Here is a 17,055-nt window from a genome sequence, read left to right on the forward strand (position 1 = left end):
GAGATCATATGATAATTGTCTTTCTCTGATTGACTTATTTCCCTTAGCATAATACCCTCTAGTTCCATCCATGTCGTTGCAAATGGCAAGATTTCATTTTTGATGGCTGTGTAATATTCCACTATCTATCTATCTATCTATCTATCTATCTATCTATCTATCATCTATCTATCTATTTATATATCTATCTATCTCATATCTTCTTTATCCATTCATCTGTCAATGGACGTCTGGGTTCTTTCCATAGTTTGGCTATTGTGGACATTGCTGCTATAAACACTGGGGTGCAGGTACCCCTTTAGATCACTAAATTACCACTAGATAATCTAGATAGTTATCTTTGGGGTAAATTCCCGTAGTGCAATTGCTGGGTCATAGGAGGACAAGGGCTATTCTTTTATTTTTTTTTCTTATTATTATGTTATGTTAATCACCATACATTACATTATTAGTTTTTGATGTAGTGTTCCATGATTCATTGTTTGCTTATAACACCCAGTGCTCCATGCAGAACGTGCCCTCTTTAATATCCATCACCAGGCTAACCCATTCTCCCACCCTCCTCCCCTCCAGAACCCTCAGTTTGTTTTTCAGAGTCCATCGTCTCTCATGGTTCGTCTCCCCCTCCAATTTCCCCCCCTTCATTCTTCCCCTCCTGCTATCTTCTTCTTCTTCTCTTTTTTTTTTTTAACATATAATGTATTATTTGCTTCAGAGGTACATATCTGTGATTCAACAGTCTTGCACAATTCACAGCGCTCACCATAGCACATACCCTCCCCAATGTCTATCTTCCAGTCACCCCATCCCTCCCACCCCCCACCACTCCAGCAACCCTCAGTTTGTTTCCTGAGATTAAGAATTCCTCGTATCAGTGAGGTCATATGATACAGGACAGGGTCTATTCTTATTACCCTTTTTGTCATTATCCCTAGCACAGTGTCCAGTTGCAAGATTAATGCTCACTAAATTTTTGAATGAATAATTAGTATATACTAAAAATTATTAATATACACTAAACTATAATTGTAGTATTGTTTTATCTCACAGGATTTTATAAAAGAATTAATTGAACCTGACATAGACAGGCCTTCTAGAGAGGAGGAAGAAGAAAGTATGGAGGATAATTTTAAGATGCAAAGGGAAGAAGAGGAGGTAAGATGATTTAGTATTATATTTTCCTTTCCCTTTATATTTTTAAGGAATATATATATATAGGTACTGAGGTGCCTGGATGGCTCAGTTGGTTAAGCATCTGACTCTTGATTTCAGCTCAGGTCATGATCTCAGGGTCATGAGATCAAGACCCGTGTTGGGCTCCATGCTCAGTGCAATCTGCTTGAGATTCTCTCTCTCTCTCCTTCTCCCTCTGCCCCTCCCCTCACTCACATTCTCTAAATAAATAAATAAATAAATAAATAAATAAAATAAAATAAAATAAAAAAAGAATATATATAGGTACTATTGAAAATAGAAATAGGTCATCTGGAATGAACACCCTAGCTCCCTTCCTTTCTTCGTATAGATTTAACCATACCTGAGATACCCTTGTCTCTTTATTTTCCAAGGTAGGGGTGTCCTTTTCCTTTTCAAAATCTAGTCACTTCCCATCAGCCTCATTCACCCCTGTACTCCTATTACCTACACAATCTACCTCTCATCCTGATGCTGTTTCTTTGTCCTTTCATTACCAGATTTTTCAAATAGTAATTTAAACTCTATGTGTTTACTTTTTCTTCTTTTTTTTTTTTTTTAAGTAGGCTCCAACATGGGGCTTGAACTCATGACTCTGAGATGAAGACCTGAGCTGAGATCAAGAGTCAGATGCTCAACTGTCTGAGCCACACAGGCGCCCCTGTGTCCACTTCTTCAGTTCCCATTCTGGGCTACCTTTCCCCTCCTCCCAGACCCATCTCCACATCTCCTTTCTCCTTACCTTGTCTGTATGCCTGCGGGACATTTGTAGTAATAAAACCCTTCCTGGGGTACTTATAATAATAATAATAACAATCCTAAAAATACAATGATAACTACCAGTAACTGAGTCCCTACTGTGAGCTACATGTTCTGCATGTGTTACCTCTCATCTATACCACACAACTTCAAGGTAAAAATTATTGCCCCATTTTACAGATAAGAAAACTGAAGCTCAGAAAGGTCGACTTGACTTACCCTAAGTCAGAAAACTGTGAGTGGCAGAACCAGTGTTCAAACCTAGATTAGTCTGGCATAAGAACCCTTGCTGATTCCTGGATTGACTACTACTGTCCTTGGCTCTCGGAACTCAAGATCACCTAACACTCTCTAGACTGTCTTAACTTCCTTCCCTGATGTTTCTTCTCTGTGAATAGTTTAAATGTTGGCATGATCCCAGGCTGTGACCTAGGTCCTCTAGACCCGCTGTACATACTAGACAGCAGAAGAAAAATGTACGACAGCTAAGCTGCTTTTCGCCAGCATTTTCTGTTTTATTTCGGTACAGTGCTTGGCATATAGAAGGCACAAAATAAATGGGAAACAGTGTTATTTGGGCACTAAATTCCATTGTACCTTTTAAATGTGTAATGCATTCCCTCTTTTCCTCCTCTTGTGGCCTTAGTTCTGGCCCTTTCCTCTCTATGTTACAAAGTCTTGTTCGGTCTTCAGATATCACTTTCTCTGTAAAAACTTCCCTGAATGTCAAGGCAGAATTCAGGGCCCTTTTCTGGGTGCACAGAGCTTTTGGAACACACCTCTTTGCCAACATCAATCATGCATACCATAATTATTTTCTGGTCCATCTCTCCTAATGTGCCGTGAATTCCTGGGTCTGGAAGACATCCTTTTTTTTCTTTTTTTTTAAGATTTTATTTATTTATTTATTTATTTGAGAGAAAGAGAGAGAGAGAGAAACAGCATGAGAGGGGATAGGGTCAGAGGGAGAAGCAGGCTCCCCGCTGAGCCGGGAGCCCGATGTGGGACTCGATCCCAGGACTCCGGGATCATGACCTGAGCCGAAGGCAGTCGCTTAACCAACTTAGCCACCCAGGCGCCCTGGAAGACATCCTTCTTGTTTCTCTCACTGTTGTTTACCCTGGTCTCCACTTCCCCATCCCCACTGATTTCTCACACAGTGTTTGCTGTAAGTCTTTGAAAATGCTTGTTGAATGACTAATGCAAATTGAAGATTAAAGCTTCAGACATTGCTCTGGGGAACTTGCCATGCCTCTGGGTCACACACCAGCTCTGCTAACAGGTCCTTTGTGTTTCTGTGCCCTAGAAGCCTTCAACATCCAAGGAGGAGGAAAAACTCATTAGAGTAATTGAAAAAGATGAAAATATTCATTCCAAACCTCTATTTGAAGCAAATATATTCTCTTCCTGGGTATGTATCTGAAACACAAGTAGGAAATTCAAAACCAGAGAAAAAAGCTAAGAAATTTAACATAATGTAAAAATGATATGGATTTAACATAACTTTTAGCTCCAGGAGGGCCAGGAGCTCCTATATAATGCATTTTTCAGATTTTTTTTTTTTTCTTCCCAGCATCATCTCTGGAAAACTCTTGTTTTTTACCTTAACTTTATAAAAAACGTCTCATTCTTTTCTTTAAACCTCATTTTAAAATTAGTATTTCATTGCCCTCCTTAATTTAACAATATCTCGGTCAAAATTTGACCTATTTTTTAAATAAATTCATTCAGCAGACTCTATTGAGAACTGTGATAAGCATATACCTCTGACCACAAGAATTATTGGGAAATTGGAAACCTTTAGAAACTCAGCAGGAAAACCGATTTAAAATTCTTCCACAGAAAGTTCTAGGACTATGGTAGACTTAAGTCAGTCCTAGATTTCAGTTCTAGATTGATATGCGTCTCTATAAAAGATGTCATGCCTTAATCCCATTAATCCCCTGAAATGGTATATAGCATTTTGCATGTATGTTTATACTGTGTGTTTCCTGGGGGGTGGGGGGGGTGCCAGAAATCCATAGACTTAGTCCAGTTTCTCAGCCCCAAAGTTAAGAACCATGTCACTGTTAGAGATCTGATCCGCCTGAGTAGGCAGTGGTGTGTGGAGGGGTGGGAGCCATAGGGAGGGTGGCGGCGGACCACAGCAGGATGACTGAGGCAGAGGTGTGGCCCAAAGGAGACGCAGATTGCGGGGATGTGTGTCTAGGGAGCTGCAAACTGGAGTGAGAGTAGCGCTGAGAGGGGTTGCAATCACTTTCTCCCCAAGTAATGCCTTTTCAATAAGTTTTTCATATAATATATTAATCTGTCAGTCTTTAAGACTGGATGAAGCAAGGAGGTAAGAGTAAGCAGGGCCATGAGCCATGTAAGGAAAAGGGAAATAAAGGGTAGCACCATTTAATCTGCTTGATGGCCCCTGATCCTACCCAAGGCCTTCCTGCTTCAGTGTTTCTCCCCTGCTGTGCCATCCAGGCAAGGAGTCAGGGTCAGACCTCCCCGATGATCCTCAAGCCAGGCAGGAAGCTGGCAGGAAAACAGCCTGTAACCGGTGTGTGTGGGGGTGGGGTGACTAGCTCACGTGAGGACAGTGTGGCCCAGAAACTCTATCTCTGGGCTCTGGAAGTTTGCTAATGCTGCTACTCTAGATCACTGAAGATCGAACTGTTTACGTTCTCAGTGACCATAAGGTCTGGGGCATGGACCCACATGGCAGCCGGTATATAGTTACTTGTGACTTCCTGGAGGTAAAGAAGAATCACGTTCATCCTATGGGATGGCAGCTTGAACACTCACAGGCAGAAAGGGATCACCGGGTGCCCAAACAGAAGGGACCTAATTGTGCTAGGCCAGCAGAGACAAAGTTGGTATTTGGGGATGTGAGTGCCCAGAGAATGAAGATTCCTTGAATTGGCTTGTGAGGTCAGAGATGTGGGGCAGAGTTGGGGCTGGGGAAGGGCTGTCTTGATTTAGACTGCGCTGCAGGCCAGGAGGAGCTGGGGGGGGAGGGGGGCGCCTGAGCTCTGTACACTTGTCATTCACGAAAGTCCTGGCGCTCTCTGAGGGCACTTTAAGGTTTCAAAACTTTTATTGTAAGTTTTTCTTGTGCTTTTGTTTGCTCATTTTTTTCCTTTATTTGTTTATTTTTGGGCAGACAGCCTCTGGTCCTAAGGACATAAATACCATTTCGCAGGGATACCAGACCTTTCAGGCAGCGGCACTCCCCCGCTGGTCTAAAAACACAGCTCCCAGGAGGCAGTCCATTTGATTAGCACTGGGGAGGGAAAGGAAAAAGGAAGGGCTCGGGAAGCAGAAAGCCTGTGTGTGCAGGTATAACTTGTCATGTCCCTGGGAACTGAGCTGTGAAACTGGAGAGCTCCAAGAGATAGAGGGGTCCTAGGTTTCTAGCAAGAAATAGCTCCAGACCTCTGAGAAGCTATGGACCTGAGCATGGAGATTCCAGTTACTCTTACTATCCCTTCCTGCAGGTGACTCCGGGACGGGATTTTTCTGGGGGTTGAGATATGAATGATATCTCAACAGGAGGGGTGGTAAGTCACCACCAGCTTGGGCAGACTAATAGCTTGGCCTCATTCATACCATTGCCTGATGCCTAGTGTCCACCATAATGGGGCTGGACCATCCACTATGCAAAATGCTCCTCGATTAGCTGGGAGTTAGGGCTCTGTGGGAATTCCTGAGAGTGTACTCACAGCAGGCCCCGTGTACGTGACATGGCCTGCTGTGCCTGAAACAGGTACACCCAATTTGGCACTGGGCCCTATTCACTGGTGAACCCAGTGATCCCATTAAGCTGCACCAACTTTGCCGCTGCCCCTCCTGGGAGAAGGCCGCTCTGCCTTCAGCTGCGGCCCAGTTCAATCAGTTCTGGAACCTGGTCGTACAGCACCGCTTATGGCCCTCTCCGAATCGCAATCATTCCAACACTGTTCCTGCAGGACGAGCAGCCAGAATTCTGTAACATCTCAGCTGACTGGAGGAGATAGGGGGTGACTCAACCCACCAGCTCTCTCAGAGGTAATACCAAAAGGGCTCTGAGCTACACTGGCCCCCAAGTGCCGCTGCTTGGCCGCATGAGCAGCGCTGCCCACAGCTCAGCGACCCCAACAAGCAAGATATTAGAAACAGTCTTTTTCAGGCTCATCTTCACACCAGAGATTCTGGCTGTCTATAATGAGTGATAAGTATATGAGGGAGATGGGAGAGTTTGCTGGATCGCCTGTGAACTGAGGATGAACAGGGGCCAGACTTGGGGACATCAGCAGTATTTTTAACATAAGATTAGACTTTCTGCCCTCCCTTCTGTTATTGGGCTGAAGGTGGCCCTTAGACATCTGTGTTTCCCTCTCACTGTACCATGTACGTACACCAGAGCAGCGACTAATTTACTCATTTTATAACAGCAACAGGGAAGGGCTGTTGGAATTGGTGGTTCTAGAAAATATGTCCAAAGCTGATGAGGCACTATGTCAGTGCTTGGATCCCAAGGAGCTGGGCCTGGGGCCAGATCCTCCCTGAGATAGACCCAAACTGGAGATACTGTCCAGTCAGAAGCCCATAAGTAGAGTCAAACCTGAGGCAGATCCCAAGTCAAAAAGGTCAAAGAGAGAATGGGAGTCAGAGACCAAGTGCAAAGCTACAGCAGATTGGCACAAACAAGGAAGGACCAAGGCAGTTACTGCCAAGAGCCATGAGGCCCACGTTAACTACCACTAGCCCACTGTTGGCCAGAAGCCTTACAGATAACATAAACAGTCATTGAACACACATTCTGTATGTTCTATGTATTATATACTGTATTCTTACAATGAAGTAAGCTAGAGGAAAGGAAATGTTATTAAGAAAATCATAAGGAGGAGAAAATACATTTACAGTGGTGGACTGTAAAAAAGTCCACGTACAAGTGGACCCGCATAGTTCAGACCCATGTAGTTCCAGGGTCCACTGTATATCTGTTGAACGAATGCGGAGTCTGAAGTCTCACGTGTACACAGAGTACAGTCCTGGTTTACTCTGGTTTCTACCTATCAAGTTGTTCCATACAGCTGTAAACCATGTGTGGAATTCCAGCTCTAGAAGCCTCTGCTCTGAAAACCTTTCTTTTGGGCTCAAAGAACAACTAAGTGAGTGGCGTGTGCGGCCTAGGCACAGCCACGTCCCGTGCTGCGGGTCCCGGCTGGACAATGACCGCCATTTACTTTCCAAATAAGCTACTCAAGAAAAGGGAGCAAAACAGAAAGAGGAGAATAGGTGACCGGGGAAATAAGAGTAGAAGAGCGAGAGTAAAAGTGAAAATGTTTAACATAGTTTCTTTTCTCTGGTTTTCCTTTAGAAAAAGCTAGCAGAGTGCAATGGGTTGTGTGGTTGAGAACGAAGAGGCCTCGATGAGGGTTTTGCTTTAACCCACTAGATCCTTCTGTGAGGATGGCAGGCTGCCTACCCTCTTCAAGCTCCCTTTCCATCTATAATGTAGGGCTTACGTTTTACGTTCCTCAGGTTGGGAAGCATGGATAGATGAGATTTTAAACACAGTTCTGGGCAAAAAGGGGGGTGAAGGGGAGTGGGAGGTTCAGGCTTCCAGTGACCAGAATGAATAAGTCATGGGGATGAGACGTAGGGCATAGGGAATATAGCCAGTGACATATAATAGTGCTTATGGTAGCCACACTTGTGGTGAGCATAGTGTGCTGTTGAGATTTGTCCAGTCAGCATGCTGTACACCTGAAAGTAATGTAACATCGTGTGTCAACAATGCTTTAAAAAAAGGTGCACAGTTCTGGGAAAATGGTATAATATTTATTTTTAAATATGCTTATCATTTTGGTTTTCTAAATACCTTCTTTTACCTTCCTCTTATTTTTTTTCCTAGAATGTATTTAGAGTCAAAATAAATGAAAGAGTTGTTTTTTCTTCATATTTTCACTGCCTTGATATTTATGAAGTTCCCTAAGGAACTAAAATATCTGACTGGATTTTGCAATGTTAAGAGCTTAGTGAAGTAAATTATTAAGAAAAATATAGTCAATCTCTTTGATCATTAACTTGATTTATTACAGGAACATGTTTACCATTCTCTTTATTTTTAAACCTTTTCTTCCTTGTTTCTTTTTGTTGATATTGTTTTCCCTGCTTTTTTACAATTCTAATCAAATTTTATCCACCCATAGCATGAATAATTTGGAAGCTGGTATGCTATGTGGCCACAGGTAATCCCTATTCTTTTTTGGTGTTAAGATTGTGCTTAATCATCTACTTTATAAATATGGATAGTAGAAAAAAAATATTCTGGAAGGTTTGGTGCAGAACATCCTGAAGAAGTAGAGTATTAACTGTTGGGACTCTCAGTTCATTCATAATGCATATTTCCTTTGTCAGAGAGAATCAGCGAATCGAGGTACATTGGCCCCAAAGTATCTTGAAGCAATGGCTATCATTGAACGCACACAAGAGAAGTTATTGTGAGTATGAGGCACCACAATGGTAATTACAAAGATTGCTGGCCAGGAGGTGTGGCTGGGAAATCCACGCTTCTCGGCTTACTTTTGTTTCTTCTGCTTCTTTTATCCTTATTAGTGGGATGGGTATCTCCAAATCTTCTGCTGGAGGCAATGAATTCTACTGCTCGCATAAAACATCCATCCTCACCCACAGTGGAGATGGAGGAAGTGAAAGTGTGTGTATGTGGGGAATAGGGTGTTAGGAGTGATCTATCCAGTATGCTTCTACGAGATGAGCTAGAGACGTAAATGGAACCAGGAGAAACTACTCTGTTCAAGAAAGAATGCTACATACGCTGAAGAGTAGGAAGGACGGTATAGTTAAGATGGTCGAGAATGCGAAGAGAAGAGCATAGCCATGTAGACGTAGAGCATGTACTCTAGGAAGTAAGAAGCACATTTCAAACTAGTTTTCTTGGTTGTAAAATCTGGTTTTAGAGGTCCTGGGCAAAGAAGGGAAACTACTGGACTTAGTTTGTTGGATCACATCAATGAAGAGAAGCCAAAATTAGCTCCTGAAAAGGGGTTCCTTGCCTATTGATGGAGAATTCCAAATACCCAAAGGTCAGATTTCACCCAGAGCTGATAAATACATTGCATTCTTAAATCACAGCATGACTGTCATGCTGACATTACCATCCAAAGTAGCGTCCCGGACCCCAGTTCTTGCCTAAGGATTGATGCTCCTGCCTCCCTTATTTGTACCTTTCAGATGCAGTTAGCTAATTCTACTGCTTCTTCTAGACAATGAGTTTCTATACGTGAAAGATACTTTTCAAACCTTTCCATTTTGTTGTGTTTCTCTGGACTCTGTCCCCATCAGAGAGGTTGAAAGCAGAGCCAGACAAGCAGAGGAGAAGTTTGAGGATGTAAATGAGAAACTTCATTATACCCTTATAAGAAATAAAGAACTGGAGAGAGAATTAGAGGCTATTTTGATGAGGTCTAGAGAGAAGGAGTTTGAAGGAAGAGAAGAAGAAAATGAAGGAGAAAGAGAAGATGGAGAAGATGAAGAAGATGACAATAACGAAGAAATCAGACCAGTAGAACATTCCCCAAAATCTCTAAAGAAAGGTGAGGCTTGCTTTCTCATTTTGCTTTATTTAGGTTATATTTATGAAACAAAACATGTTTGGGTCACAAATATCCTAGAAGAATATTAATATTTTTAGTACTGATTTACTGGTTCATATTTTTCATAGGAATATACATACATTTAACTGTATAACTATCTTATTCAGACAACTCACAAAAAGAAAACCAAATGACTAACAATCGTAGACTAAGAAACTAACATAAAATACAAGTTTTGCTTCTAAAACTGGCAAAGATTTTTAAAAATGAAAGAATATAATGCTGGTCACAAGGGGCAAACTAGTTTGTTTTACAGATAATACTTGTGGGTGGACAGACATGTAACTTTTTCAGAAAATAATTTGAGAGTATGTATAGATATCCCTTAAATATATGCATATACTTTGACCTAATAATTTTATTCTTGAGGATCTAGTCCAAGGAAATAATCCTAAATACAGAAAAAAAGATTAATGCACAAAGTTGTTCAATGTATCATTGTATATAATAGAGGCAACCTACATCTCCAATCATGGAAGAAAAGTTAAATTATGTTATACTAATATACTTGAATAGTATACCACTATTAAAATGGTTTATAATGACATGGAAATTTTTTAAAAAGATTTTATCTATTTGAGAGAGAGAGAGAGAGAGAGAGCATGAGTGGGGTGACGGGCAGATGGAGAAGCAGACTCCCTGCTGAGCAGGGAGCCTGATGTGGGGCTCAATCCCAGAACTCTGGGATCATGACCTGAGCTGAAGGCAGATGATTAACCAACTGACCCACACAGGTGCCCTGGGAAATTCTTTTTTTAAAATTTATTTTAGAGAGAGAGAAGTGAGAATGAGCAGGGGGAGGGGCAGAGGGAGAGAGAAACCCAAGCAAACTCCACGCTGAGTGCAGAGCCTGATGCAGGGCTTGATCTCACGACCCTGAGGTCACGACCTGAGCCCTGAGCCAAAACCAAGAGTCAGATGCTTAACTGACTGCGCCACCCAGGTGCCCTGGAAATTCTTATGTTTGAATATCAAATGCAAGAAAACACACTTTTATAAAGCTAGAAAAAAGACCAAGAAGGAAATTGTATCCAAATATTGATAGACATTGTCTCTGGTTGATGGAGGTTTGTGGGGAATTTTGACTTTGGTTTTTGGTACTTGTTTGATTTTCTATGATGGAAATAATCACCATTATTCTACAGGAAAAGGAATTTAACTCTTTATTTTCTTATCTCTAATTAGTGCACTAACCTGCCCTCAGGCAGTTCTCAGTAAACCCCAGGATTGGAGGCTAGTTTTTTATTTTTACTCTCACCTTCACCCTTTGGTGTGTTCCCAGGACAATTTCTGGTGCAAGGGATAGGACAGGGAGGATAGTGACTTCTGTCTCTGTCTCATCCCTATTTTCACCTATGCCCCCAGCCAAAGCGGTTGGTTAGCTAGTGCCCCACAGTCTCCCACCCAGGTACGTTGTGTTTGCACTATCACCAGACTGAGCTCATTTTCTCTCCTCTTGTTACCTCTCAACTGGTAAGATGCTAATTATTCCAAGCGTGACAATCCTTTAGCTTTAGGTTTGAATATATGGGAGATAGTTTTTGTGGATTAAAAAATTTTCATCTTACACTGTAATTTTATCCTGATGGTTTGAAAACTAGACTTTTTCCAGATTACAGAAAAATAAATATGCAAACTGTGCAAAAGACCTGCATGTTAAACTGGAGAGGTTAGCTCAGTATGGAATGAGTGATGTTATTTTCTTCCATTTCCATAAAGATCTTGGGGATGAGGTTAAATCCAGAATGAAAAGTATTAATAATTTTAAGTAGAGGATAACTATATACAGTTAGTCCCCAATCTATATAAACAATTGCCTACACAAACATAGCCACCCTTCGCCCTCCTTCCAAATACTCCCTCAGAGTCATTCCCGGAGGCTCAGAGGTGGAGGATGAGAGGCTCTGCAAAGCTTAGGGGAATCGGCTCCTAAGCCAAGCCCTTCTCATGCCATGTAGGAGACCTGAACCTTTTCCCCAGAAAATCTGAAAGTTGGACATTCCTTAGGGTTTGCAGGCAGCTCCTTTGAAAAATGCAGACCCTCCAGAGCAATATGAGATTCCTATGGCATATGCAGCATCATTTTTGTGTGACTTAGAGTATGAGATCACGTTTCCCTCTAGAGTTGTGCAGTGTATGGTAAAGGCTTGTGGATGCAGGACAGGGGGAAGATCTGGACGGAGCAGAAGACATATTTATTTTTGTTTTTGTGTCAGTCTTTCTAATAATTAGCAAATCATTGTGCTCTGAGCTGTGAATGAAGACAGGAATCGAGAGGGAAGTTTACGAAGATGAGTAGTGGCTTAGGCTCTAATCTCAGTGAAGCCTACAGTTAGGAGCTAGGAGCCGGGAGAGACACTAAGAGCAAGACAGGGGCATGAACAAGATGACCAAGTGTGGGATGGAGGTGGCAGCAGCCAGTCAGAAGGATTCACAGTGAGAAGCTTGGTGTCATGGAGCGGCCAGGGAGAGCCGGCTTGATGGCGAGAGGCCTCCTGCCTCCATCCCGAGGGCTGGGCCTGAGTCGGGTCTGTGCACAGGAGGCTGTGCACAGAGGGACCAGGAGACAGAACAGGAGTGCAGGAATGGGTGTGGGAGGACTTTGGATACTAGCTCTATTTGAATTGTTTTGTTTCCGCCAAGCTTGGGATATGTATAGGAAGGAAGGCGGAAATGTTCTTTCTGTTTCTCTATTTTCCTTGATCACATAGTCCTCTTTTCCAGGACCCAGAACTCAGGTAACTAACTGATTACACTTTAACTTTGGGAAAATGCATTCTGAATCCCAGTAACCAACTTAGAGTCAAATTTTGGGCATACTGCCTGTTTATAGCTTGGGAGTTACTCAGGCAGAATGGAATTTTTTTTTTTTAAAGATTTTATTTATTTATTTGAGAGAGAGAGAATGAGAGAGAGAGAGAGAGCACAAGAGGGGGGAGGGTTAGAGGGAGAAGCAGACTCCCTGCTAAGCAGGGAGCCCGATGTGGGACTCGATCCCAGGACTCCAGGATCATGACCTGAGCTGAAGGCAGTCGCTTAACCAACTGAGCCACCCAGGTGCCCCAGAATGGAATTTTTAAAAAGCTTTGTAAAGCTAAAAGTCCTTAGTAAATATTAGATATTGTTACTACAATACTCTGATTTTTTTTTTGTCTTTTCAGAGGTACAGCGCAAGGAAGGTCCTCTCAACCCTAAACCCAGACCCCGGACTAAATCCAAGACCAAGTCCAAGTAGCGTCCTTAGGGTGCTGGGCTTCAGCAGGGCTCCCCTCACTGATCTCTGTGTGCTACTTAGCTGACCCTGTGGCTCAACTGGAGGGGCTCCCTGTGCAACAGCTACTAGAAAAGTCATGACATACAACCCAAGAACATTTTCTCTTTAAAAGTCACAGTGAAAGCTGTAGGGAATAAGTGTGTTAGTTTATCTCCCAGATTAAAAATAGCTTGTGCCAAAGTTTGCTGGCCTCTTCAAATGATTTCCTAACAGAGGTCTGTGAAAAGTGTCAGTTCCTGTCAAGCAAATAATGCTTTTTGAAAACTCTGAACTCTGCAGAGAAGAGTGGCAAATACAAAGCATTATTTTTTCAATTTAAAAGAGAGGAGCCTGATGATGCTCTTGGGTTTTGGCAGCATTTTCAGATTTCTTTTTTTTTTTTTTTTAAGATTTTATTTATTTATTTGACAGAGAGAGACACAGCAAGAGAGGGAACACAAGCAGGGGGAGTGGGAGAGGGAGAAGCAGGCTTCCTGCCAAGCAGGGAGCCCGATGCGGGGCTCGATCCCAGGACCCTGAGATCATGACCTGAGCCGAAGGCAGACGCTTAACTGACTGAGCTACCCAGGCACCCCCATTTTCAGATTTCTTATGATTTCAGGCATTTTTATGATTTATTTGATTTTCACAATAACCCTACAAAGTAGGTGGGGGAGATGCTGTTGTTATCCCATTTCTCAGAAGATTAAACTGAGGCCCCCCCCAAATGGTTATAAGACTCCCCAAGGTCACAGAACTGATGGGTGTCAGAGGCCCCTGCTTACTGGACCTGTGTCTGGATGTTTGACAGTAGTGATGGGCCACCAGGCCACTGCTCAGATGGTTTCCTTCACAGGGAAAGGATGGAAGATTGTACTGAAATTTAGGAATGCTGCTGAAGATTCACCCAGAATCGCCATTTTTTGCTTTGATCGCCTCACTTGTCTGCTCTGTTCATGACCCCGGATCCATTGAGGCACTAGAGATGGACTAACCTGCAAAAATAAGTTGCGAGTGACAAATGGACATTTGGGGCAAGCACTCGGCAAGGACCCCCTCCTACCTTACTGCTCCCGGCACACCTGCATTTGCTCTGATCTCTGGCTCCAAATACCTATGCACCTGCTTTGGCTCACATATTTGCTGTCCCTTTGGATTTATCTCCGAATTTTAGACCCCTGCCTGTTCCCTAAGCCTCAGAAACCCTGTGACTCAGAGTCCCCAGTCTTTTTCAGCCCAGTCCCTGGCCAGGCCTGCCTCTGCCATCATCAAAGTAGGCATAAGATGGGTTTCAAAAATGCTTAGGGTCTGTCCACCTGAGCCCACTGGAGGACTCTTGAAGTCTGAGCAAAGAAACCTGACTTCAGACAGTCGGCTGTGCTCGTGGCCCAGCTGACAGCCAGAGCTGCCGCTCTTGGCCCCCGCTTACAGTTCTCGCTTGCTGGGGCATAGCCAGCCCTACCCTTCCCCAAAGAGATTCTTAGGTGATCCTAGAAAATTTGGAGGCTTTTTGGTGGGATTTCCGAATGCTGCTTTTTTTTTAAGATTTTATTTATTTGTCAGAGCACAAGCAGGGGGAGCAGCAGGCTCCCCACAGAGCAGGGAGCCTGATGCGGGACTCGATCCCAGGACCCTGGGATCATGACCTGAGCCGAAGGCAGACGCTTAACCAACTGAGCCACCGAGGTGTCCCTCTGAATACTTCTTAATTGATTTCCCACTTTGCAGGAATGAGTGGTCATTTCCATACAAATCAGCAGCCCCTCTCCCTGAACATGAGAACCTTGCCCCTCAGAACGTGGCAGCTCCATCGGGTGGACAGCTCAGTCTCTAAAGGCCAGAGTTAAGCCTGCTGCCACTACAATTAGGATGAGATGTTTGGCACCTAGTTAGGTGGTTTGGTTGTGAGCCAGGGAAACCCACTCTTGCAAACACACATAGAAGGCTAATTTATTGAAAGCGTGTCGGGGAGCTCAGGGGGCTGAAGGGAAGTCTTTTTTTTTTTTAATAGCTTTTTTTTTTTTTTTTTTTGAGAGAGAGAAAGAGCACAAGCAGGGGGAGCGGCAGGCAGAGGGAAAGGGAGAAGCAGACTCCCTGCTGAGCGAGGAGTGCGACGTGGGGCTTGATCCCAGGACCCTGGGATCATGACCTGGGCCGAAGGCAGCCGCTTAACCGACTGAGCCCCCCAGGCGTCCCACACACCTTAGTTTTGGATTGTACTGTCCAACTTGTCCTCCACACATCATTTCAAGATCAGTAACCAGCTAGAAGGCAGCTCCTGGTGTCAAGAGGAGACTTCTGCTGCTGGGAACTTGCAGACAGCACGATCAGCTCACCTTGCTAGTCTCAACAGAGTTTCCCTTGACCATTCACAGTTTCATACAACTTAGTCCCGATATTTCCCACCCATCAAGCACTCCCATCCCAATGGTCAGTTAATAGTTGAAGATATCACAGGCCACTTGAGCAGAGCTGGAAGGTGCCCTCTGGCAAGCTAGTGAGAAATTTAAATGTTGACTGAGCCAGACAGCAGAGGAGACCAACGAATGGGTGATACCATAACTCCCCAGACCTGTAGGTAAATCTGCCTTTGACAAAAGGAGCCATGCTACAAGGAATTCTTAAGGGTCTTAAAAGCCATTATTATTACCTTATTACCCTGGCATTCACTCCTAATTGGTCCTTTAAATGGGCTGGATCATCAATGACCATGCCCTGGCTGGTCCACAAAAGCAAACCGCAAACCCCATCTGTTAGATATTCTAGGAAATCACCCAGGAATTTTCCCCAACTCTCATCCTATCTATTACTGCCTCCTCAGTGCTTGCTTTCCTCTCTCTGGTACCCTACTTTTGGCAGATTTTGGTACCTGCTTTTGGCTTACTTGGATTTGGCAGCCTTTTGGATTCCATATTTTGTATTTTGGCACTTCTTCTGGTTTAAAGCTTTGCCTGCTCCTTTGGCTTCAGAATCTCCCATTGCCTCCAGCCGAGACTAATCAACCTATGGCTCTCAGCACTGCCACTCCCCCACAACCAAGTATGGTCCTTGGGAGTAGGGAGGGAAACTTCTTTTGAGAAGATATGGAAATATTTTTCAGAAATGGATGAAATAGCCTTTTGAAACAAAATTCAAAGTTATCATCTCAGTACATAGTAACCATATAAGCTGATTGCTAAAATAATAAACGAATTGGGCATGATTGTATGAATATGTGGGTTTTGAAATCATCTAGCAGTTCTGCATAATCTTGGGAAGATGCATTGCTTGGCCAACGCCCTCAGGCTTGCAGGCTTGGGCTAGAGTGTGTGGCTTTCCCAGCTGTGGATGGAGGTGAGAAGGAGGCTTAGAGGTGTAGGACAGAGATGGCCCTAGGATGGCATCATTATATACTGCTATATTAGCATGTGCTACCAGGGAGTTTTTGGTCTTTTTTTGTTGGAAAACAGGAGGAAAGGCAGAGAGGGCAGAAGTGTGGAAGTGATCGAGAGGCAAAGCATCCTTGATCATGGGCCCCGTTTCTGTTACTTAAACATAGTGGGGAACCAGCCCATCCCCAACAGACACAATGCTATAAAAGTTTCTAGGTCCACTCCTAGGAGCTCAGAATACATTTTCTCTCTTGAAATAATGCGCTGTAGGGTTTTATGGGTTAACGTTCATAAACAAAAACCCTTTACAGGTGTGTTTATGTAAAATGTTTGAAGTTCTCACTTAGGGATACCACTATTTCTTTCTGTACTACCAACATGGAACTTCCCATTATAAGTAGCATTTTACTAACATACACGATATTAGTAATATTTTTGGGATGTTAGTAAGATTTTATAATATTATTGATTTTTTTAAGTCTATAGAGGATTTGCTGTATACCTCAGGATGCTTTCTTATTTACTTGGCTAATTTTTTTCTATAGGTACGTATTTTTTTTTTTTAAAGATTTTATTTATTCATTTGAGACACAGAGATACAGAGAGAGAGAGAGAGAACACAAGCAGGGAGAGAGGCAGAGGGAGAAGCAGGCTCCCCGCTGAGTCAGGAGCCCGATGTGGGGCTCGATCCCAGGACCCCGGGATCATGACCCGAGCCGAAGGCAGACGCCCAACCATCTGAGCCACCCAGGTGCCCCTATAGATACATATTTCTAATTGAGTAAGACAAGTTAATGGAAAGTAAGACTTATAAGAATATATTTAT

The 17,055-nt window shown here is 43.3% G+C and overlaps 1 protein-coding gene across 1 annotated transcript in view; it reads left to right on the top strand.

Annotated features, from left to right (window-relative positions):
- The window catches only part of AXDND1 (axonemal dynein light chain domain containing 1), a 91,714-nt gene extending 78,611 nt beyond the window's left edge, over nt 1-13,103 (top strand). The window contains exons 22-26 of the mRNA XM_078078033.1: nt 1,051-1,155; nt 3,260-3,364; nt 8,350-8,432; nt 9,295-9,545; nt 12,767-13,103. Coding sequence (XP_077934159.1) covers nt 1,051-1,155; nt 3,260-3,364; nt 8,350-8,432; nt 9,295-9,545; nt 12,767-12,840 — 618 coding nt within the window. The 3' untranslated portion in view covers nt 12,841-13,103. The remainder of the gene's footprint in view (nt 1-1,050; nt 1,156-3,259; nt 3,365-8,349; nt 8,433-9,294; nt 9,546-12,766) is intronic.
- Nucleotides 13,104-17,055: the final 3,952 nt, after the last annotated feature.

The sequence above is a fragment of the Halichoerus grypus genome, chromosome 7 (assembly GCF_964656455.1).
Source record: "Halichoerus grypus chromosome 7, mHalGry1.hap1.1, whole genome shotgun sequence".
Lineage (NCBI taxonomy): Eukaryota > Metazoa > Chordata > Mammalia > Carnivora > Phocidae > Halichoerus > Halichoerus grypus.